Consider the following 23,916-nt stretch of genomic DNA (forward strand, 5'->3'; position numbering starts at 1 on the left):
CGGCGGAGGGGGCGGAGGGGGCGTTCGACATTTTCGCCCCCTCTCACTCGTCCTCCTCTTGCCCGCGGTGGGGGCGGAGGGGGCGTTTGTCACCCTCGCCCTCCTCTCCGAAAAGCCGAAATTGAGTGCGAAGCGGCAGGGGGGGGGAGGCCGCCGTGAAGTGCCGGCTGGGGGAGCCCGGGATTGAAGTGCCGGCATGCTTTGCCAGCTCGGCCGGCTCGTTTTGGGGCGGCGGCTGGCCTCCGGCGTTTTCTTCCGCCGCTTTTTGATGGCGGCGGCGGTGGTCGGCGGAGGCGGAGGGGCGTTGACATTTTCGCCTCTCACTCGTCCTCCTCTTGCCCGCGGTGGGGGCGGAGGCGTTGTCACCCTCGCCCTCCTCTCAGCCGAAATTGAGTGCGGCGGCAGGGGAGCCCGCCGTGAAGTGCCGGCTGGGGGAGCCCGGGATTGAAGTGCCGGCATGCTTTGCCAGCTCGGCCGGCTCGTTTTGGGGCGGCGGCTGGCCTCCGGCGTTTTCTTCCGCCGCTTTTTGATGGCGGCGGCGGCGGTGGTCGGCGGAGGCGGAGGGCGTTCGACATTTCGCCTCTCACTCCTCCTCTTGCCCGCGGTGGGGGCGGAGGCGTTGTCACCCTCGCCCTCCTCTCAGCCGAAATTGAGTGCGGCGGCAGGGGAGGCCGCCGTGAAGTGCCGGCTGGGGGAGCCCAGGAGCCAATCCCGGGCTCCCCCAGCCACGGCCTCCCCACCCCCACTGCCGCCGCACTCAATTCGCTTTCGAGAGGAGGGCGAGGGTGACAACGCCATAAGCGAAGAACTCTGTTGTTTGTCACTGAGGCGGAGGCGTTGTCACCCTCGCCCTCCTCTCCGGCGAAATTGAGTGCGGCGGCAGGGGAGGCCGCCGTGAAGTGCCGGCTGGGGAGCCGGGATTGGCTCGGGCTCCCCAGCCGGCACTTCACGGCGGCTCCCACCCACCCACCCACCCCCACTGCCGCCGCACTCAATTTCGGCTTTCGGAGAGGAGGGCGAGTGACAACGCCTCCGCCCCCACCGCTGGGCAAGAGGAGGACGAGTGAGAGGGGCGAAATGTCGAACGCCCCTCCGCCCCGCCCCTCCGCCGACCACCGCCGCCGCCATCAAAAGCGGCGGAAGAAAACGCCGAGGCCAGCCGCCCAAAACGAGCCGGCCGAGCTGGCAAAGCATGCCGGCAGCATTTGGGCTCGTCCTGCCGGCCCAGCTGTTCGAGGCAAAAACCCTCTCCCTGGGTCGGCTCTGCAAGGGTAGACTCGAGTATAAGCCGAGGGGGCGTTTTTCAGCACAAAAAACGTGCCGAAAAACTCGGCTTATACTCGAGTATATACGGTAAGTATAGATAATACTCTAAAGGTCATTAACATTTTAAATAATAATTTTAAAATTAACATTTTAAATAATAATTTTGTGCTTCATATGAGAAGGAGTAACATCATGCAAAGCCAGCCCTTTTAAGGTTGATGAATTCTTTATGTTGCCCGAATCACAGTTTGCTATCATAAAATACAATTATGACTTAAAACAGCACAGAAAGCACAATCCAAAATCTTCATTTCATAAAAAGATACCAAAAAAGGGCTTCATTATTATTACATATTTCTTGTAATAAAATGTATCCTCCAAAGGATACGTTTACAAAGTTACTTACTTCAAACTTCCTGTAGAAGGATGCATTCTCTAGCTCAGTCAGCAACTTTGTTAACTTGCATTCCTGAGCACTGAGCCAGCTCAAGGTCTCTTTGATTTTTCCCTGGAAAACAGAACAAAAAAATGTATCTACTTGTACAGATATTCCTGTTTGCATTGTTACAGAAAATAGTGTTTTGTTACTCTTCTTCCCAGAGACTTTGCCCTTTATAGACTGTTTTGCAAACATCTGTGAAATATATTTGCTTCTAATTCGTATGACTTGTTTAGTTTTGGCTCAGTAAGTCGTTTGACCCCAAACATTGAGTGTTTAAAGCATAATCTGTGACTGAGGACTCTATGCTTCAACCAATAAATATGGTTAAAATAAACCACTGTATAGCATATGATACAGTGTCTAGAATATATCAATCTCGCTGTATTCCCATATTGCACTAGAGCTATAGCAATAGCACTTAGACTCATATATCACAGCACTCTCTGGCTGGTTTACAAAGTCAGCATATTGCCCCCAACAATCTGGGCCCTCATTTTACTGACCTCAGAAGGATGGAAGACTGAATGGACCTCAAGCCTCCTAAGGATTGAACTCCAGACTGTGGGCAGAGTTTGCCTGCAATGCTGCATTCTAACCACTGCTCCTAACCACCTAGGTTCCTAAACCATCCTATGAACTATTTGTATTAATTTAGTGTAATGTATGAACAAAACCATTAGCACATTAGCACATATTACTTGTTTTAATAAACGATGATTTTAAAAAAATGATTTAGCATTATATACGTAACAAGATCATAATCTTAAGAGACATTAATTATCAGTGAATGTTCCACCTAAACTAGCTGCAGGTCTAATCAAATTCTGAAAAATAAAATTTATCACAGCATGGATTTTCTACAAAGAACAGTCATAGATAAAATTGGAGGGGGGGGGAACAGGGTGAAAATAAATAAATAAATGAATAAATAAATCTGTCTGTCTATCTATCTATCTAACTAACTAACTAACTAACTAACTAACTAACTAACTAACTAACTAACATTTAGCTATCACATACTGTACCTGCATTCTATCTTCAGCCACAGGTAAACTTTTAAAATACTGGAGAAACTGAGCCACATAAGTCATGATGGATTTTTCATCTGGACTGGTGACATCAACATCTGTGGAATGCCAAGAGTTTTGAATATATTCCAAAGTACAAACTTCTAATAATACAATGCACTGCTGTCTAGAAAACCAAGCCATTATGTATATTACTGATTAGATTTGCATTGCCCATAACTGTATTGTGGTGGGCTTCAAAATTGTCTGGATCACACATAAATTATTTTTTTCGGATTTCAACTTAGCATGATTTATGAACCATTCATTCTAGTTTAACATTGTGTATAAATGAAACCAATATAGCTTGTTCAACAAAAAGTATTGCTATGTGACAATACAGCAATTAACTGATTATTCTCACAGTGGTTCAATTGGTTATTGACTACTGTATGATGGGCAAAATTTTATTTTACCTCCTCAAATTTGTGCAGAGGCAGGAGACAGACTCAGTGTGATAGAGCAGGGGTCTCCAACCTTGTCAACTTTAAGATTTGTGGACTTCAACTCCCAGAATTCCTCAGCCAGCAAAGGAATTCTGGGAGTTGAAGTCCACAAGTCTTAGAGTTGACAAGGTTGGAGACCCCTGTGATAGAGAGTCTTCCAATTTAATTCCCCAATGCTTCTATCTCCTGCCTGCTGCCTTATTTCCTTTGGAAACAATATTGGTAACTCATATGTAAGACAGCACCTTCAAATTATTTGAGAGATTATAGGGATTCAGCCTGATATTTCCTAGTGGGAAATTATGATATCAGTCCATCCTTTTACATAGCAGATAGAGAAGGAAATCATGGGACAAATACTTCTGGAGCCCTAGCAAGAATGAAATGCCATATCCTTTCCCATCTTTGAATGAAATCTCTGCCACCCGATATATGTCAGCTCCTTTTCTCAATGTCAAAGTAGTTCAGAATCTCCAAAAAGCTTCTGAACATTTTAGGTGTGGCCCAGCTTGCTACTTTTGGAAACGCAGCTATCAGCCTGAATAAAGTTCTTGAGGGTGGGGTGGGGTGGATAAATTATTCATCAAGAAAGCTTGTAAACAATCTGTTCACAGTATTAGATAAAGATAAAAGTACCCCTTGCACATATGTGCTCATCTCCATTTCAAAACCAAAGAGCCAGTGCTGTCTTAGCATCTTAGCCACTGAGCCACCACATCTCTTTCACAGTGTTCGACCTAGCTCTAAATCCAATCCAGAAGAACCCAGTGAAGAACATGCCCTCTTAAATATCTTATACTAGAACTCCAGAATTAGATCATCCTGGTGCAAATGGATCTGTGGTTTGATGCAAAATAACTTCATATATCTAAAAACAATCAAAAGGATTACAGAAATGTATGCTTGATAGAGATATTAAATAAAATTGAAAAGTACATGCTTGATTATATCTCTCTCACTGCCACTTTTAATATGCACAACGTTGATTTTCCTTAATAGTCATATCATTTTATCTGTTCCAATCCAATATCATTAATAAACTAATATTAATAATATTAAGGCAAGGGAAAACAAGGCAAGACCAAAAGCAGCACAATACAGTAAGCACTGCTGGAATTCACGATACTCAAAACTCAACACCAAGCAGATTGAAGCTAAAGTGCATGTAAAATCTATGAGTCACCTTCAGGTTCAAGCAGTCGGGGTATACTGAGTTCCTTCTCTGCTATTTGAAACGCCTCTCTCAGATTCTCCTTGTTTGATCTCTCTTTTGCTTTTTCCACATCAACCAAGCCTGGCCTTAATGCATGGATGATGGCTAAGAAAGCCAATCCATTTCTCCAACTGGATTTGAAATCTGCAACGCTGATAGACCCATGCCTATGATCAAAAGCATTTAAAAACACACACAATTAAAGAGAGGGGAGAAATATTATGCTGGACAAGAAAATAAACATTTGTATACCAGCCTGCCTCCTCATCCTGATTTTAACACTAGCTATAGTCCTTCTACCCTTAGCTTAAAGACCAAAGTAAAGAAGCTCTGTTAACAAATGTTTGGGATAGATTTTTCTAAAGAAAAGAAAATAGAAAATGTGGGAGGTGCTGTATAGCTTCTCCTGACTTTCAATAGAAATTCTCTGGGAAATTACAACTTAAAAGTTAGGGGAAGGGTGGTTCTTTTCCATGGCATAATAAACTGATTACTGACATAATTCAAATATATTTTGAAAGAAACTTCACACCATTTGTTCCTCAAAACACACTTTCTTTCTATGCAGTTCAGCCAGATGAATGCTGACCAAATAACTTAAACTGAAAATGAGCAAGGACGGAATGTACTTGTATCAAATAGATTTCTTGCCTAATTATATATATTAACCCTAAGAAAATGAAATAAAAGTTGTTCAGTTAGAAGAGCAACTGAAGGACTTGCAAAATGGGAAATCAGTTTTGTGTTCTGCCTGCACAACAGAAAACCACAAAGAGACTCAGCAAATACTATCTTCAATTCCTAAGCCCACTTAGCCCAACAGTCCCATAAATTCTTAGTTATAAGAGCTCTCCCAATCTTGTACATAACTTCCATCACAAGCAGAATACAGACTTGAAACTAAGAAAGCTCCATACAGGTAGCGAATAGGTTGCATTTACGTCACTGGGGGATTCAATTTTTTTACTACTGGTTCTGTGGGCGTGGCTTGGTGGGCATGGCAGGGGAAGGATACTGCAAAATCTTCATTCCCTCCCCATTCCAGGGGAAGGATACTGCAAAATCTCCATTCCCTCCCCACTCTGGGGCCAGTCAGAGGTGATATTTGCCAGTTCTCCGAACTACTCAAAATTTCCGCTATCAGTTCTCCAGAACCTGTCAGAACCTGCTGAATAGCACTCCTGATTTAGGTGCAACCTAATAGGTGTTTCCTGGGTGCAGAGAGACGAAATGGCTCATTGATCAAATTCAGACATCATTTGCTGAATTTACTGGAGAAGCTTCAGATGTGCACAGAGGAAAGTAGGAAATCAGCTTGCCATTTGTTTCAGCATAACTTCCCCAACTATTTTGATCTCCTGGGCAGAGTCCCAACAGTTATTACCAGTTTGATTACTATGCAAGAGTTTGGAAGGACAGCCACCTACCTCTCCAAAAAGATTTGTTTATAATGCTACAACAGCAACCTCCAATTACCTCCCTCAACTCATCCTGCATTCATTATAAAGTCAAGCTGCATACTATCAATCTGTTTATATTATGCACTCATAATGAATTTATTCAGTCCGGTCGTCCTCAACTAATGTATAGCAGATGTTTCAGGTTCTGACTCCCATAAATTCCAAGTGGTTGTAATTCGCAGAGGTTATTGGAGTTGTTGTTGCCCAAAACATCTGGAAGGAATCAGGAAAGCCTAACATAATCTTTATTTAAAGTCACCTGTAGTAAACTATATTTATTCCTTGCACATTCTGAACTAGAGCCTGCTGTATTGCAGCTTTCTAATGTCAGTCCAACATCCGTTTATAATACGCAACACAAAGAAATCCCTCTTCCTCTTCCTCTGTTGCTATTCCTTGTTTCCATCTATCTCTCTTTTCCTCCACATTTTGAATTTAGATTTAGAATTTTGAGTCTGACAATATGGCTTTATTAAGCATTAAATACCTTCAGGTACTGTTATATTTCATACTGTGAACTTTCCATGAAGAAAGAGCAGCTGGAAAATAATTCTCAATGTGCTTGTTGAGGTACATCTTTTAAATACTATGTTATGCATTTAGAGGTCTTTGAAGAATATAATTTTTGTGAATTCTGACACAAACTGGTCTGGTCCATACTTAAGACTAATATGCTGATATAAATGTAGCTGCTTCTCAGATCTGCATTTGTCTGCAATTACCCTACAGCTCAAAGTTTAAAATAAGCAAATAAATGATGTCAGGGTTCCAAGTAACACCCCTAACAAAATCAAACTCCGAGGCTTGCAATTCCTCAAAGCTAACTTTTATTAGAGATGTCATATTGGCATATCTGGAAAAATCCCAATCTGAGAAATTCCGGATTTTCCTCACCCAAAAGAAAGTTCAAGACCTTGCCCACTTCTCCCACATGTGTTCTCCAATCAGTTCCTTCATGTACAGAAGACAACCTCCACTTTCTTATCAGCACAGCTGTCGGATACCATGGCCTTGAACTTCTCTGCAAAATTTTGTTATGGCTAATTCTACTTCACTCATGCAATCTCCCGTCCCAACTTCCCACGGCAGGATTGTGGCAGGCCTGGAAGCCACATTACCTTGGTGCCTTCAGGATCCAGGCCTGCCACAATCCTATCATGGGACAGAACAGATTTATAAGGATCAGACTGATTTTCTATCCTAACGTACTTGTCACACTGTTCCTTAGCCCACAGTAGGACAGCCTTCTTCGCTGATATCTTCCATCGTTCCTTTGCTTTTACATTAGTTCTAGCTGTTGGGCTTGCTGCTGGTGATAAATCCACAGGGCTTGGACTGTCCAGAGATGAATGGCTATATCCACAAGGAAGAGCCTTGGCTAATTCTTCAATCTATCCATGGGCATCAGAAAGAAAGAGAAAAAATGCATTTGAAAATGTCTGACTGTACCTAAAAGAAAGAGTTAATTCAAATGGCTGGTTTTGATATGATCTGCTCCTCATATAACAGCCAGAAAAACCATGCAGAAAAAAAGACTACCCAAAAAAAATCTAGTTAGCCATGATTTTGACAAGACACATTTTTCATGCAGGATTTGGCTTTTTTATCACATTAAATAAATATAGTGACCCAATACATTGAGATTAGTATCCTGCTAGGAACTATTCCAAGGGTGAAATGCTCCCGGTTCGGACCGGATCACTTGATCCGGTAGCAATGGAGGCAGGTGGTTCGGAGAACCGGTAGCAAAAACCCTGGGGCCCCACCCATGCCCACCCAATCGCCCATTTGCCCGCTTCTTTTAGAAAATGCTTTTAAAAGGTAAAAAAAGGCTCTGACAATCACAGCTGAACTACATGATCGTCTTAGCCTTTTTTTTAACTTTTAAAATCATTTTTTCCCACCAAATAGGTTGTAAAAAAATGCTTTTAAAAGTAAAAAAAAGAAAAGATCACGTGCCACAGCTGATACCCCCCCCATGCTCTGTTATACTTACCCCATGTCTCCTTTGGCATGCACTGCACGCATGTGTGCACTTCGCATTTGGTGCATGGTGCGCACACAGCACTCATGCACAGCCAGTGAACCGGTAGTAAACCGGTTCAGATTTCACCACTGAACTATTCTATTTCAACACTATGTATCTGAGCTGAAAAAAATATGTAACTAATATTTTCCTTATCAACTATATGGAGGAAAACATTCAACAAGTAACAGCAAGTATAAATAACATAATATTCGAACTTCAATTTGTACTAGCCATGCTAAAATAGGATAAATAACTTCCCAATATTACTGACTGTAGCCAAAAGACCATAATTTAAGGAGAGATAATACAATGGCAAATGCTATAATAATTTTACATTACAAGTCATATGTTTGAAATAGTTTCTTGGTTTAGCCATGGTGGAAGAAGCAGAACTGACAAAGTCAGTAATGTATTGAAATTGTGGGAAAACCGCTAATTGGAACTTTTTTTTTTTTGAATTTATATCCCACCCTTCTCCGAAGACTCAGGGCAGCTTACACTGTGTTAAGCAATAGTCTTCATCCATTTGTATATTATATACAAAGTCAACTTTTATTGCCCCAAACAATCTGGGTCCTCATTTTACCTATCTTATTAAGGATGGAAGGCTGAGTCGACCTTGGGCCTGGTGGAACTTGAACTTGCAGTAATTGCAAGCAGCTGTGTTAATAACAGACAGACTTAGTCTGCTGAGCCACCAGAGGCCCTTTGAAACTTTGAAAAAATTGAAAAACCTTTCTCTTTATGTTGATTAATACTTACATGAAAATGCAATATAATGATCCATATGAGACCAAGCACGATAGATGGTTTTCCTTCTATGATATCAGCAACATGGATGTTTATAAGTTTGAGCTGGAAAAAAGGAGGATTTATTGTTTGGGTGAACAGGAAGATACTAGGAGCCTCCAGATGTGCTGAGATTATTTCCCAAAGTTCCCAGTCAACTGAAAGAGGAAAAATCCTTGGAGTTATAATCTCAGGACATTTGGAGGACACCCATAGGAAAGAATGGCTTGTGTTACAAATCTGCAATGTTTAGTGTATGATTTTTACAATAACAATCTTGGTCCAATGCTACAGGTGGAATAAACTGCAATGCTATAGAAAGAAAATAAGTTTGCTTTAAGATGAGAACGTAGTTCCAAATCCAACTCTTGATGGGCACAAATATCTGCTTCTCTTCTTTGAAAAAGTAACAACTAACTTGCTCAATTGTGATTCAGGCACCAAAAAAGGACTACCATGTGTGCTTATTGCAAAAAGCAGATACAATAAAAGTACATGCAAATATCACAGAGACCTAACAATCAATCTGGATGTCCTTCTCATGTAGGAAAATGTTCTTATATAGCTGAGATCTGTAACTAATTTTGTACTAAAATTGCTGGAAATAAACACTGAATAATTCATTTAATAATTCATTTAATGCTTTAGCAACTAAATAAACTCGAGGTCCTTTCAAAGCTGGAATACTAACTGATCTATTCTTCAGGAAGGTTAAGGCGTTTTCAATGTTGCTTCTGCACTGGAAAGTATTCGATCCCTTTTCACGTGGCTATAAAACATAAAGAAACAAAAAAGAAGAGTTTGATCAATCTCAGCTGTGACAATGTTTCACTATTTGTAAATATATATTCTTGACTGCAATCTTACAAGGCAAAGTGACAATAAAAAGAGGGCAATTCAAGGATGTAGTAATAATTGGTTATATTTGAAGATGACTGTAATCTGAAGTTATTTTCTACTTTGGTTCTGTCCTCTTATATGCTGCTACTACTGTTCTTGTAAATATTGCAGGAATATCTATGTATGTGTCATGTTTTACAAAGAGTGAAAGCAAAATTAACTGCCCCAAGGAGCTTACCCTTTTCAAGGAGTTTTAGCGAAAAGAGGAAAATTGAAACATGAAGAAAAACAAACACGTGCTCTGAGATAGTTATCACCTTAAACCCCTTTGGCACAAAATACTTTGATTTTGAAAAATAATACTAACACAAAATCTTCCAAACAGAAAAACTGTCTTTAATAGATGGTGTATTTTATCCATTTTACCTAGTTTGCTTTTGTGATTCAGATATTTCAACTAGTTAAGTAGAGGCATATCTTTGCAGGAGCCAGTTTGGTCTAGTGATTAAAGACATGAAGCTAGAAAGGAGGAGACTTTGAGTTCAAGTCCTATGAAATTGGGTACCTTAGGTCAGGGGTCTCCAACCTTGGCAACTTTAAGCCTGGGGAAGCTCTGCTGGCTGGGGAATTCTGGGAGTTGAAGTCCGCCAGGCTTAAAGTTGCCAAGGTTGGAGACCCCTGCCTTAGGTGACTGAGGGACAGTCAATGGTAACTGTGTCTCAGCCCAACTCACCTCAGCAGGGTTATTGTTGTGGGAGAAATAGGAGGAATGTGTGTTGGATATATTCACTGCCTTCAGTTTTTTATAAAAAAATAAAAGAGACTGGATATAAATAAAGTAAATAAAGAGTAAACAAAAGATTTAGTAAATGCATCTATGTTTTCCTCAGCTGAGAAACCTGGGCTATTTGGTTAACTGACTCTGAGAAACACGTACAAAGCATTTCTATGAATTCTTGTGGTTGAGCTATTCATAATACTCTTACCAGTTGTTGTCCGGAAAGGACCTCCAGCAGATCCAAAAGCACATGTCCCTTCCCAATGTCTGAATACAAGTCCGAGATAAGAGAAGGTGATGGATGCTGCAGAATAATTATGTAAATTTGGTTATATATACTATAGTGGTTTTAGTATACATTACAACAAGATGATATGCATAATTGAACGCATATTTTCATTTTTCTCCTGGACCAAAGGGGCTCTTGTACGAATATTTTAGCAACCAGTTCTCAGTTTGTTAGTCTCTGGGTCATCATAAAAACCCGCTAGCTATTGTCATACTTTCAATTATAGGTTAAGCAACACTTTCTTGCTAGGCTTCCTATTGCATGAGATTTTAGTACTTTTTAAAAAGTACTTTTTAATTAGTAGTACTTATAATTTATTTATTTATTTATTTAGTTGAATACATATTAAATAATATATATAAGTATAAGCATGAATTGAATACATAAAACGAATACAATTAAAGGGAACATTAGGACAGGGACGGTAGGCATGTTGGTGCTCTTATGCATGCCCCTTTAATGATAGTAAAGAATCTGCCAATTTGTAAAACAAAGCACCAGTCTCTAGCATCATCTCTGTATTTATAGATTTCTAAATTGATTTGTAAATAGGCAATTCTTAGAAAATAAACCTGGTGGGGGCTTGTCCTTTTCCTACCCTTCAAAAGATAAAGCAATTGTAACCTGCTGAAATACGGATCCTGCTGGGAGACCACAAAGAATGTTTGGGAGCAATATTCACCAGCCTGGTCACTGGACATTTTGTGACTATCTACCACATCAGCAATTTAGTGAAAGTGCAAGCAAAACTTTCACTGTTCCAAATGGGCCAAAACAGGTTGCCCATTCTCGGATCTGTTGAGCTGAGATGCCACTAAGGAGCTACCCAGTGTTGGGCTGCTGCAGGGTCACAAGAGTTTGGGCGAACCTTTAGCTCTGATCGCTGGCTGGGCCCGCCCACCTGCCCTTGTGCTATGCTTTCCATTTATACTAACTTTCTGGCTTGTTGGCTGGCCCAGCTGTGATCCGCATCGCCCCTGCTGTACTCACAGGAGCTGCCTGAATTGATTAGGAGCATGCCTGAAGTTCCGTTTCTCTCCCAAAGGGGCATGTGCGAGCAAAGCCAGGACACGTACACATGCTCACAACCAGCGAACCCTTTGTTAAAGTAAGTACAGCCCACCTCTGCAGCTACCCTATAACATGCTGAGTCATATTTCAATCTAGTTCTGTTTAAGTGGTAAAAGTTGATCAACTGAGCCAATAAATCCACAATGTTGGTTTAATTATCAGCTGTGACTATTTATTTTTTTGCACGTATGGGAAAAAAAGTTCTATGCCCTAGATGTATGCCCTACAAGTAATTCAGACATTTCACCGAGTTTTGATACTCACTGTAAACACTTCTGTTTCTATTTAATTTTTCTACTGAGATTCAAATATTTAATAAGATAAAGGGACTGAAACATTATTATACTTTACATATATTTTACATATATTTTAGAAAAGATATTCTATATCACCAGTATCTATCAGTATCAGTACCTTTTCTAGCTGTGAGTTCACCCAGCTTGTGAAAGTTCTTTTTTGAGTATCCTCTTGCTCAGCTATTTTGTAAAATAAAAAGAAAAAATTAAAATTACTTGTAAATTAAACTTGAGGTTATAAATATATTTACTACTCTTAATACTTATTTTGTTTATGAATGAAAACAAGATATATAAAACACTTTTAGATAGCCAGATTATCATTTGTGGAATTTACTGGGGGGAAATCAGAGCACCCACAGGAGTTGAATCTATGCAACTCTATGAAAAATACTATGAGAGGTGCAGACTTTAAAGTTAGACAATAATTACAATTCTTGAGAATGCATTGTTTGCAGTGGTACAAATATATGCCCCATGGTTGTATATGTATTTTGAAACAATCTATAAAATCTAATTGTCAGAGAACACAAAATATATACATTAATTGACATCAACTTCAATCCATTTTTTAAAAGCTGTACGCTATTTTAGCCTTCTCCAGTTTGATGTTGTCCAAGGATTTGGGCTCCAGGTTTTGGAAAGTCTATTTAAAGGTCTCATTTAAATATCCACATTTAGCAATAGCAATAGCACTTAGACTTATGTACTGCTTCACAGTGTTTTCCAGCCCTCTCTAAGCGGTTTAGTTTAAAAACCAAAAACATCAAGAAAAAGAAGGGCCTTCAAATAACATCTCTTCATTCAAGCCTCTGACAAGCAAGCACAGCATGCATACATATCATCTGGTCATAGCATAGTATTTATTTAAAAAGGGAACCAGTTTGGTGTTGTGGTTAATGCACCAGATTAGGGACCATGAGTTCTAGTCCTGCCTTAGGCATAAAGACAGCTGGATGACTTGGGCCAGTTGCTCTCTCTTAGGTCTAAGAAAAAGGCAATGGCAAACCACTTCTAAAATCTTGTCCAGGCAATCTCTAAGAATAAAAAATTGACTTGAAATCACCCTCCCACCCACAAAAGACATATCTAGGAATATAATAGCAAATACAGATTCTATGAAAACCAGTACGTTTTTCTTGTTGATAAGTGGCCATAGGATTTCAGCCCTATTCTCCAGAGCAAAAACCAAATGTATCATATAACATATGTGACAATATTTCAAATGCATGGAAATAGTGACTATTGCCTCTGCCTATTACTTCACCAAGCTAAAAATACTCAAATTCATACACAGGATTCTTTGCAGGGGCATGTGTTCAGTGGGGGGGGAAATGAAAGGGAGAGATTCCTTTATATTTGGCTTAACGGTGCTCTCCCCATGTACAATGTTTTTAAACAGCAATCTTAGCCTTGCATCACATTGAGTTATACTCTTTATTAGTGCCTTGAATTGGCGCTCAGTGAGGCTGCAACTTAATCAAGCACATGTGCTCTGGACCTCCAAAGACAGCAGAGAAAACAAAACACCTGTTGAACTGCAGGTGTATGCTGTGAATTGATGCTAAAATAGAAGAAAAAGAACCTGGAATTTAGCATCCATAGAACCCGACTGGAAAACTAGAGATATCCAGAAGTGCAGACCGACTAGGCAACCTGTTGCTATCATTCACAGACAATTTTTTCAATATTGTTTTTGCTGGCTGGAGACACTGAATTTGGATGATACCATTCCCTTGCAGAGACGTCATTTTCAGCTGATGGGGCACAGAAAGCCCAGCTGCAGTTTGAATTCCTTAAGAGAAAGGCAAGTTACAGAAGGGGCACCTTCTTTTTCTCTTCACATGCAAACATAATCAAATAACTCTGATGTGGCAGCAAGCTGCAGAAAAAACAATTGCTACCAACCTGCCTTCCATTGAGGACCTGTATACTGCATGAATCAAAAAGAGGGCTGTGAAAATATTTAAAGATCCCTCATATCCTAGACATAAACTGTTTCAACTCCTACCCACAAAATGACGCTCTAGAGCACTGCACACCAAAACAACTAGACACAAGAACAGTTTCTTCCCAAACACTATCACTCTGCTAAACAAATAATTCCCTCAACACTGTCAAACTATTTACTAAATCTGCACTATTATTAATCTTCTCATCATTCCCATCACCCATCTCCTCCCACTTACGACTGTAACTTTGTTGCTTGTATCCTTACGATTTATACTGATATTGTTTCCTGATTGCTTATTTGTACCCTATGACTATCATTAAGTGTTGTATCATTAAGTGTTAAATTTGTACCCTATGACTATCATTAAGTGTTGTAAGTGTTGTACCTTGATGAAGGTATCTTTTCTTTTATGTACACTGAGAGCATATGTACCAAGATAAATTCCTTGTGTATCCAATCACACTTGCCCAATAAAAATTCTATTCTATTCTATTCTATTCTATTCTATTCTATTCTATTCTATTCTATTCTATTCTATTAATAATAATAATAATAATAATAATAATAATAATAATAATAATAATAATTATTATTATTATTATTATTTAATTTGTATACCGCCCTTCTCCCGAAGGACTCAGGGCGGTGAACAGGCAAATAAAATAATACAATATATTACAATAAAACACATTTTAAAAAACTTATTCAAAATAGCCTAAATTTAAAATACCATACAAAATATAAAAAATAAACCCCAATAAAATCCATATTTAAAACCCTATTTAAGCCAGTCCTGCTCGAAAGAATAGATACATCTTCAGCTCGCGGCGAAAGGTCCGGAGGTCAGGAAGTTGTCGAAGTCCTGGGGGAAGCTCGTTCCAGAGGGTAGGTGCGCCCACAGAGAAGGCTCTCCCCCTGGGGGTCGCCAGCCTACACTGTTTGGCTGACGGCACCCTGAGAAGACCCTCTCTATGGGAGCGTACCGGCCGGTGGGAGGCATGTGGTAACAGAAGGCGGTCCCGAAGATATCTATTCTATTCTATTCTATTCTAAAGCTGTACTGAGCTTCTTTTCTTGATCAAAATTGAATTTGTGATAGCTACATTAACATTAGACCCTTTTTGGCAAACTATAGAAAGCTACCCCAAGAAGAATTTTGCTGTTCCTTCTGCCCGTGGCATCCACAGTAAACCATGATGAGGGCAAAATGACTTGAGCATTTTGATGCTCCACATGAAAGATGCCCTTATGTACTTGATTCCTGATGTTTGACCCATCATTTGTATCATTTGTCTGTTGTTCCCTGTGCAAAACACCTATGCATATTGTTCCCATATATGGATTTTTATCAATTTTCCTCATTTTAAAAAAAAGTCTGCAAAAGTGCAATTTCCTTTCCCGATAATCTAAGAAATGCTCTCCCAGATACTGATGTTGTGGTGAATTAGAGAGCAAATTGCTTCTACTTTGTCTCAAAGGTGCTTTTTCAGCTGGACTATGTTGTTTCCTTGAGGAAGAAGACCTTTCACTTCTCATCCAAGAAGCTTCATCAGTTCTGACTGTGCAAACTCAGTGCTAACAACCAGATGACTGCTAAAAAATATGATCCTTCAATCCTCACCAGCACCCGCCAGTCACAACTAATGAAGCTTCTTGGATGAGAAACAAAATGTCTTCTTCCTCAAGGGAAAAAACAAAGTCCAGTTATCTTTTGAAAAGGCACCTTTGAGACAAACATGACTTGGATGACTGAGAATATCCATAGACAGTTCTACTTTCTACTTTCAAAAATACACTTTTCTTAGAAAAAGTGCTACCTTTATATCATCCACTTATATTAAAATCCCTGTTTACAATGAGAAATACTCATACTGTACTTCATGAATAAGAAAAGTGTTTTTTAAAAAACTTTGAATACCCTTTTAAAATGTTTTGCTAGCTAGATATTTTTCAACATCTCTAGGATGACTCAAAGCAGCATTAAGTTTCCATTTATTTATTTTTTTTATTTTTTATTTATTTTTGTCACAACTGTATATATAAGCATAAGCATGAAATAACTATACGATATATAAGCATATATATGATCATAATAATGTAATGATTATATAAAATTGGATACAATCAAAGGGAACATTAGGACAGGAACGGTAGGCACATTTGTGCGCTTATGCACTTCCCTTACAGACCTCTTAGGAATGGGGTGAGGTCAGTAGTAGAGAGTTTTTGGTTAAAGCTTTGGGAATTTTGGAAAGAGACCACACAGTCTGATAGTGCATTCCAGGCATTAACAACTCTGTTACTGAAGTCATATTTTCTGCAATCAAGATTGGAGCGGTTCACATTAAGCTTAAATCTATTGTGTGCTCGTGTATTGTTGTGACTGAAGCTGAAGTAGTGATCAACAGGAAGGAATAACAGATGATTCTATGAGTTAAACTCAGGTCATGTCGAAGGCGTTTTAAATTTTTTAAACCTAGGATTTCAAATCTGGTGGTATAAGGTATTTTGTTGTGAACAGAGGAGTGGAGAACTCCTCTTGTAAAATATTTCTGGACACGCTCAATTGTATTAATGTCCGAAATAAGGTATGGGTTCCTGACAGGCAAGCTGTATTCAAGAATTGGTCTAGCGAATGTTTTATATGCTCTGGTTAGTAGTGTAGTGTTTTTGGAGAAGAAGCTATGCAAAGATTAAGTTTACAACTCTTAAAGCCTTTTTTGCAATGTAGTTGCAGTGGGCTTTGGCACTTAGATCATTTGATATGAAATTTACATTTCACCAGTATTTGTTATGCAAAGAGTCACAAAGGATTATCTTGTTTCTCATTCAAAATAAGGATTAAATCATTAGCATAGACATTTTCAGCAGGAAAGCTAATATTTTCAAAACCATTGCAAAGAGCATTAGGCAATTAAACTACAAACATTGTGTATCCCTTATGCTAATACTGTATCTGTCCTTCCAAGGAAACAGGACTAGATGAACTAATTCTATTTTATTGTAAGGCTACATTACTCTTGCAAGTCTGAAGTTGCAATTTTCCTTTTGTCACTTTCAACTGCTGGGTTATTAAGATGGCTTCTTCCTAAATTTCTTTCTCTGACTTTTAAGCCACTGGGGGCTTCTCACTCTCTTGTCTGATTGTTTCCTAAGCAGCATTGTTTCTCCTTGTTCCCCAAGATGGCCCATATATTCCATTATAGCTAGGCTACAGAGTACATGGTTTGCATATTATGGGAATCCAGTTCTTAGTAGTATGGGAATCAGTGGTGAAATCCAAATTTATTTACTACCAGTTCTGTGGGTGTGGCTTGGTGGGCGTGGTATGGCTTGGTGGGTAAGGTTTAGTGGGCATGGCAGGGGAAAGATACTACAAAATCCATTCCCACCCCACTCCAGGAGAAGGATACTGCAAAATCCCCATTCTGACCCCACACTGGGGCCAGCCAGAGGTGGTGTTTGCCGGTTCTCCAAACTACTAAAAATATCTGCTACCAGTTCTCCAGAACCTGTCAGAACCTGCTGGATTTCACCCTGATGGAAATCAATCGTTTATGACTTGCAATAGATAAACCCATCCACTATATCACATTCAACAAATTACTACCAAAGCAAATAGTTAAACATAATATAGCAATAGCACTTAGACTTACCATATTTTTCTGACTATAAGACGCACCTAGATTTTCAAGAGAAAAACCAAGAAAAAAATAGGTTTTTGCCTCTTTGTGTCATGTTTTCACCCTCCTCGGTCCCCAGAAGCATTCTGCAGTGCTCCACATCTTCCATTTTTGCCAAAATCGGGCCTGTTTTCACCAGGCCTGTTTTTGGCCTGCAGAGTGCTTCTGGGGGCCAGGGAGAATAAAAACGCGATGCGCAGAGGGTTCAGGAGCCCAAAAATGGGCCCATTTTTGCCAACTGTAGAGTGCTTCTGGGGGCCGGGGAGGCCGAAAATGCAACACGCATAGGGTTCAGGAGGCCAAAAACAGGCCCATATTCAGTCTATAAGATGGATTGAAATTTTCACCCACTTTGGGGCGGGGAAGTGCGTCTTATACTCTGAGAAATTTAGTAAATAGCGCTTCACAGTGCTTTACAGCCCTTTCTAAACGGTTTACAGAGTCAGCATATTGCCCCCAACAATCTGGGTCCTCATTTTACCCACCTCAGAAAGATGGAAGGTTGAGTTAACCTTGAGCCTGGTGAGATTTGAACTGCCAAATTGCAGGCAGCTGGCAGTCAACAGAAGTAGCTTGCAATACTGCACTTTAACCACTGCACACCGTGGTTCATATATGACCTAGCCATCATGTGACTAAAGTTGCAAACTGTGTTTTGTGTTCTTTATGGTGTGAAGATGATAGCAGCCAAGAAGAGCAAGCCTGAGCCCCTGCGAGCATAACTTTCGGAGCTTAATGACACCCTACATCACTCTAACCATGGCAGAATTGCCCCAATGGCTTAACAAAGTCCCACAGAGTCTTTTTCAATTCCATGGGCTCTTGATATTGGCTTTGTCTTACCCATACACAGTGATGAGCTAGATTCAAGTTGTCTTTAATTGTTCCAGTTTGCACTGACATGAGTGATGATGCTTCCTCAAACAAGCAGTTAACAACGCATATATTTGAGATCTGCCATGCTACTACAGGCACTTTAGGCTGCTGAGAATATGCAATACCCTCCATGATTGCTTTTGTTGGACTGCAGAGAGATAGGCACCTAACTTCTGCTGAGGCAATTACTTGCATAACACCTGATTGGCACTTTGGAAACTGTTTTCAGTGTATTAAATAGAAGAAACAGTAAAAGTTAAACATGGTGGCATATATACCTCCAGTAATTGGTTACAGTTGAGTATATCAGAGGACTACTAACAATTTCTGATGTGATCCAGGCAAAAAGAAAAAGGAAAAATAAAGGCTACCTTTTCAAGGCTAACTAAAAAGCAAGTGCAAGGTTTTCATTTTAAGGGAATGCTGTGGATACTTTAATGACAATGGCTGCAACAAAGAGGTATTTTTCTCAAAGGAAAGCAATATGGAGGAAGTTAATGAAGTGATCAGGATGGTGACAGAGAAGCCTAACAGCTTATTACCTTACAGTAGAAGGATTAATTGGTTGAACTACTTTCTCACAGAAGGGCAAACTTTCGTGTAACTGAAGAATAAAGCAAACAAATTTCAAGGATGACAGTGTAGGAGGCAAACTTAGGAGATCTTGCTGGATTCCTTTAATGGCTCAGGTCAGGTTAGAGATGGGGAGGGGGTGAACTCTCACTATCTGTGCTAAAACAATTTCACTGCTGAGAGGAACTCTGCATGGGAGATGGGTGGTTTAAAAATGTGATAGACAAATAGGCAGGCAGACAAGATTAATGCAGTATATGTTGTAGGGCAGGGGTCTCCAATCTTGTCAATTTTAAGACTTGTGGACTTCAAATCCCCGAATCCCTCAGCCAGAAAAGCTGGCTTAGGAATTCTGGGTGTTGAAGTCCACAAGTCTTAAAGTTGACAAGGTTGGAGACCCCTGTTGCAGGGCACAGAGGCCATCTTCAAATGACAAGCACTATTCAGCATGCCAGAGTTTTTGCATCTTTAAAAACCAAGGAAATAATAATCAGACTGCTTTTCTTTACACTGAAACACAGATATTTTTTGACCTGCTGAAGAATCAACATCAGAGCAAGAGATAGAAGGCTATCCCATTTAAACTTGAGCAGCCACCTTGGCTACTATTATGGCTGTCTTTTTAGTTGACACCTCCCTTTTTGTTGCGTTTTCTGGATTTTAGAGCAGTGGCCCCTATCCTTCTGGGCACCAGAGACTGGTTCAGGGGTGGGTGGGAATTCCACAGACTGGAAGGAGCCATGGTTTTGTGCGCTACCTAGGAAAGTTGTTATCTCCACATGTGTGTCCATACATAGCCACATATCTTTGGCTGTGACTTCATGCACAACTGCTTTACTTCACTTGTGATGCCAGCTAAAATATCTGCGCATACACATGCACACGTGACTGGAGAATGCATTTGCAGCAGTCACATCTTCCAGGAGATGTGGCTGCTTTAACACTTCGATGAGGACTGCTTTGTTAACACCATACTTAAGTATGGCATTAATATGTTAACACAATACTTTGCCCAAAGCTCTTTTTAAATGTCTATGGTGATTCTCAGTCATCCAGGTCAGGGGTCTCCAACCTTGGCAACTTTAAGATTTGTGGACTGCAACTCCCAGAATTCCTCAGCCAGCTTTGCTGGCTGAGGAATTCTGGGAGTTGAAGTCCACAAGTCTTAAAGTTGCCAAGGTTGGAGATCCCTGATCCCGGTCATGGTTGTTCCAAAGATACTTTTTCAAGAGGGATTTGGATTTTCTGGTTTTTCTTTGAAGACGTTTTGCTTCTCATCCAAAAAGCTTCTTCAGTTCTGACTGGATGCTACTATTCCCCACTATCCAGTCAGAGCTGAAGAAGCTTCTTGGATGTAAAGCAAAACGTCTTCAAAGAAAAACCAGAAAGTCCAGTTGCCTCTTGAAAAAGCACCTTTGGGAGTCCTTTTAAATGCTTTGCACAGTTCAAGGTTCTTTTGTTCTTTCATGAGACTTCTTAGATAGGGTACTAGATTGGAGATGTATATCAGCATGTAGAAAGCACATTAACACATAGACATGGATCAATCATCCTGCTAGGTTATAAGTCACTTGACTCTGGGTGAGCATATTTTTTTAAAAGCCGCAATTGAGTGGATTGGCTGATCATAATAAACCAAACCCCCCCCCCCCATTATTTACAAACTACCATGTTTGAGCTCTCATGACATGCTAAGTGAAAACCAAACAAACCACACTACAGCTTAGCACAACTTGGAAGTCCAGCCTAGCTATAATGATGATATCAATTTTCCATGCTATCTTCTAGGTTGGTATTAATAAATTATATTGTATTATTTACCGGTTGACTTTACAATACATGTATCTGACTCCAGTCTGAAGAAATTGAGTAGTTTACAATATCAGAAAAGAAAACAAAAAAAACCCCACAAATTCAGAAATCTATTTTTATTGTATTACTGTTAAAATATATTTCATTGTGGGTTACTCTTATAGTCCTATTTTCTGAAAGACAAGGAAATTAGCAATGGTATCCAGGGAAGTGGGGCATATCATGATCCCATTATGCAAATAAACTAAATTAGGTACTGTATGCATTTTGTGCAATGACATCGTGATATATATCACACCATAAAGTTTCTATCAGGCACCTATGAAATTATTTTTTTTAAACAAGCAAGTAAAAGCATAGTGTAAAAGCATTTTAGCCCCAAGTCAATTCATGGCATTTCTTTCTGAACACCCTATAATGCAGTACTGCTATCTTTTGTATATTAGTTCAAAACTAATCCAATTGATATTAACAAACCCTGGACCTAGATCAGTGCTTCTCAGCCTCAGTAACTTTAAACATGCTGCCTGGGGAATTCTGGGAGTTGAAGTATCTTAAAGTTTATGAGATTGAGAAATATTAGCGTAGACAAGTTGTACATAAAGTCTTGCAGCCTCAGTCAATCAAACTGTTCACAACTCAATGAAGTCTGCGGCAGTCAAAAGACCGTATAGCCCGCCACTATGACTCTGCAGGCAGTAATTATCTATCTAGGGTACCCATTGGCATTTCAGTCCCCACTGCAGCTGCTGCTTCCACCCTCCACAGTTCCCCCTCATTTATTTTCAACATGAGGCTATTCTTTTTCCATACCAGACAACTCCAGGATGTAATAATTTTGCAAAAGCTCCCATTCTTCTACCATGTGGTTCATTAAAGCAGACTTTTCACATCTGAAGGAATGATGAATGGACTCTTTGTGTCAGAGGATTTTAATAAGACTGTAAATTACCTTGGATTTATCTTGCTCCAGTTGCTTGCTTAGAGTAACTGACTGACCTACAATACATTTTACTCAAGATATTGGATTAGAAATGATGCATTTCCTTTTTAAAAGTATTACATATGCAAGGTGATCTTTTCTTCCAAAGTTAAATAACTATTGATCATCCACATCAGAGAAAGGCAATGTGACAGCTGCAGTATTTTGCATGAAAACTCCCAAAATCTCCAGTAACTTTTGTTAATGTCTAGAGCAATTATAGCCCATTGCATCCTAACTGCCTTCCCCATTTGGAAGTTCTTCAGATGCATAAAGCTCAATCCACAGAATTCTCAGCAGAGATCAAACTAGCAGAGAATTTGGGGGGGTGGAGGTGGCTGAGGTTCATACATCCAAAGAGTACTCAAGTCTGAAAAACCAAGACTAGACAGTGCTGAAATGCTAATATAAATCATATATCAATGCCCTTGTTTTCACTGCTAGAAATCATCCATTATCAGAAGTCTACCATTTTTTGATTTTGCTTTGGGGGCTTTTTGTTCTATTTATTTATTATTTTATTTTATTTCATATTATTTTTTATTTTATTTTATTTTTCACCCATCTTACACAGGGTAATGGCCAATATGATTATGTTGTCACAATTTCTCATGTATATTTCCTTCCCTCTATCTTTAATATATCAATGTATTTAAATGTATAAAATTGTAGTTCAAAAGGACATCTTGATGGGTCACCTTCATAACTTTCTTCTGCTGTGATTTAGTTTGGTAAGGGTTCAACACATCTGCCAGGCACCAAGCTGAACAAGGCTACTATAGAACACTGCTAACCACAAGTTGATTTCTATTCTGCCAAATGCCACTGAAATCAACAGGACTAATGTCAAAGTCTATACACCTGGGACTACAAGATGCGTAAGTGTAAGGCGAACCAGTTGATGGACCCCAAGGCAAGCAGTTTCTCATATTTTAATTTATGTGTCCACCACATCCACTATATGCCTTCATTTTTAGTTTATTGCCAACTTCTCTGCACAGCCTCATTAACAAGAAACCTTTGGGTTAATTCTCAATTAAAATAAATCTCATATGTATATGTGTTTGTTCATATCATACACTATCAGATCTTTCTCCCTGCTCATCCCCCGCCCAATTTCCCCAATCCCCAATTCAAAACATAGTGTTGGTGCAATTAAAGCCCCTAGAGTCACATACCCTAGATGATTTCACATGGTAATAATTAGGCAAGCTACATTGAATATGCGAATAACTTGAGATCAGTAGGATGCAGATAAGGATCCCCCTTCTGCTTTTAAAAATGGGAAAATTTTATTCAGTACTCAAGAATTATTTGAAACTCCAAGAACACTAAATGAAAGGCCATGGACAGATATTTTAAAGCAGATGTATAAAAAGTGCAATCTGTGTATGTATTTTGTTAAAAAATAAAATGTAACTGTAATTTGAATGTATGAATTTAGGTTCAGCTGTATCATCAGTCTATCTTTCCCAGTGTTATATGTAACCTTTGCAAATCTCATGGTTAATTTTAAAAATTAATTATGAGATTTGCAGAGGTTATATATAATGATATTTGAATTAAGATGGTTCTTTGAAGACACTACTCCATCATCTATTCCTTAGATCCTTTAATATGTCAGTGCTGAGAACTGAATATGGGGCTTTTTGCATAATTTAGAACTTTTCCTGACAAGAAGACAATTACTGATGTTATTATGGCATCTTTAGTTTAACACAAAGCCTAGAAAAGCTGCTGTGACCCAAGTTTTACCCTATTATCTATTATATGAAGATTTACAAAATATCTTTCAGAAACTGAATCAATGAAAATATTTTATGATATTTCCAAGAACATGGTACTGCAACAAAGTCACAAGATAAACTGTGACAAATAGTCTAATTTTTAGAAGGCGCAGCGCTTTCCCTATAAATCAGAGGTCTCCAACCTTGGCAACTTTAAGACTTGTGGACAGCAGCAAAGCTGGCTGAAGAATTCTGGGAATTGAAGGCCTCAAGTCTTAAAGTTGCCAAGGTTGGAGACCCCCCTTCTATAAAGGACAAAGCAG

General features: G+C 39.5%; 1 protein-coding gene across 11 annotated transcripts in view; it reads right to left on the reverse strand.

The window, feature by feature from the left end:
- SYNE2 (spectrin repeat containing nuclear envelope protein 2) overlaps window positions 1–23,916 on the reverse strand; it is a 276,441-nt gene that overhangs the window by 228,073 nt on the left and 24,452 nt on the right. For all 11 annotated transcript variants that reach the window (XM_058162907.1, XM_058162909.1, XM_058162908.1 and 8 more), the window contains exons 3-10: window positions 12,105–12,166; window positions 10,539–10,634; window positions 9,404–9,481; window positions 8,686–8,778; window positions 7,104–7,285; window positions 4,405–4,601; window positions 2,734–2,834; window positions 1,673–1,774 (exon numbers count right to left, since the gene is read on the reverse strand). In XM_058162907.1, the coding sequence (XP_058018890.1) occupies window positions 1,673–1,774; window positions 2,734–2,834; window positions 4,405–4,601; window positions 7,104–7,285; window positions 8,686–8,778; window positions 9,404–9,481; window positions 10,539–10,634; window positions 12,105–12,166 (911 nt within the window). The remainder of the gene's footprint in view (window positions 1–1,672; window positions 1,775–2,733; window positions 2,835–4,404; window positions 4,602–7,103; window positions 7,286–8,685; window positions 8,779–9,403; window positions 9,482–10,538; window positions 10,635–12,104; window positions 12,167–23,916) is intronic.

Source organism: Ahaetulla prasina, chromosome 1 (genome assembly GCF_028640845.1).
Source record: "Ahaetulla prasina isolate Xishuangbanna chromosome 1, ASM2864084v1, whole genome shotgun sequence".
Lineage (NCBI taxonomy): Eukaryota > Metazoa > Chordata > Lepidosauria > Squamata > Colubridae > Ahaetulla > Ahaetulla prasina.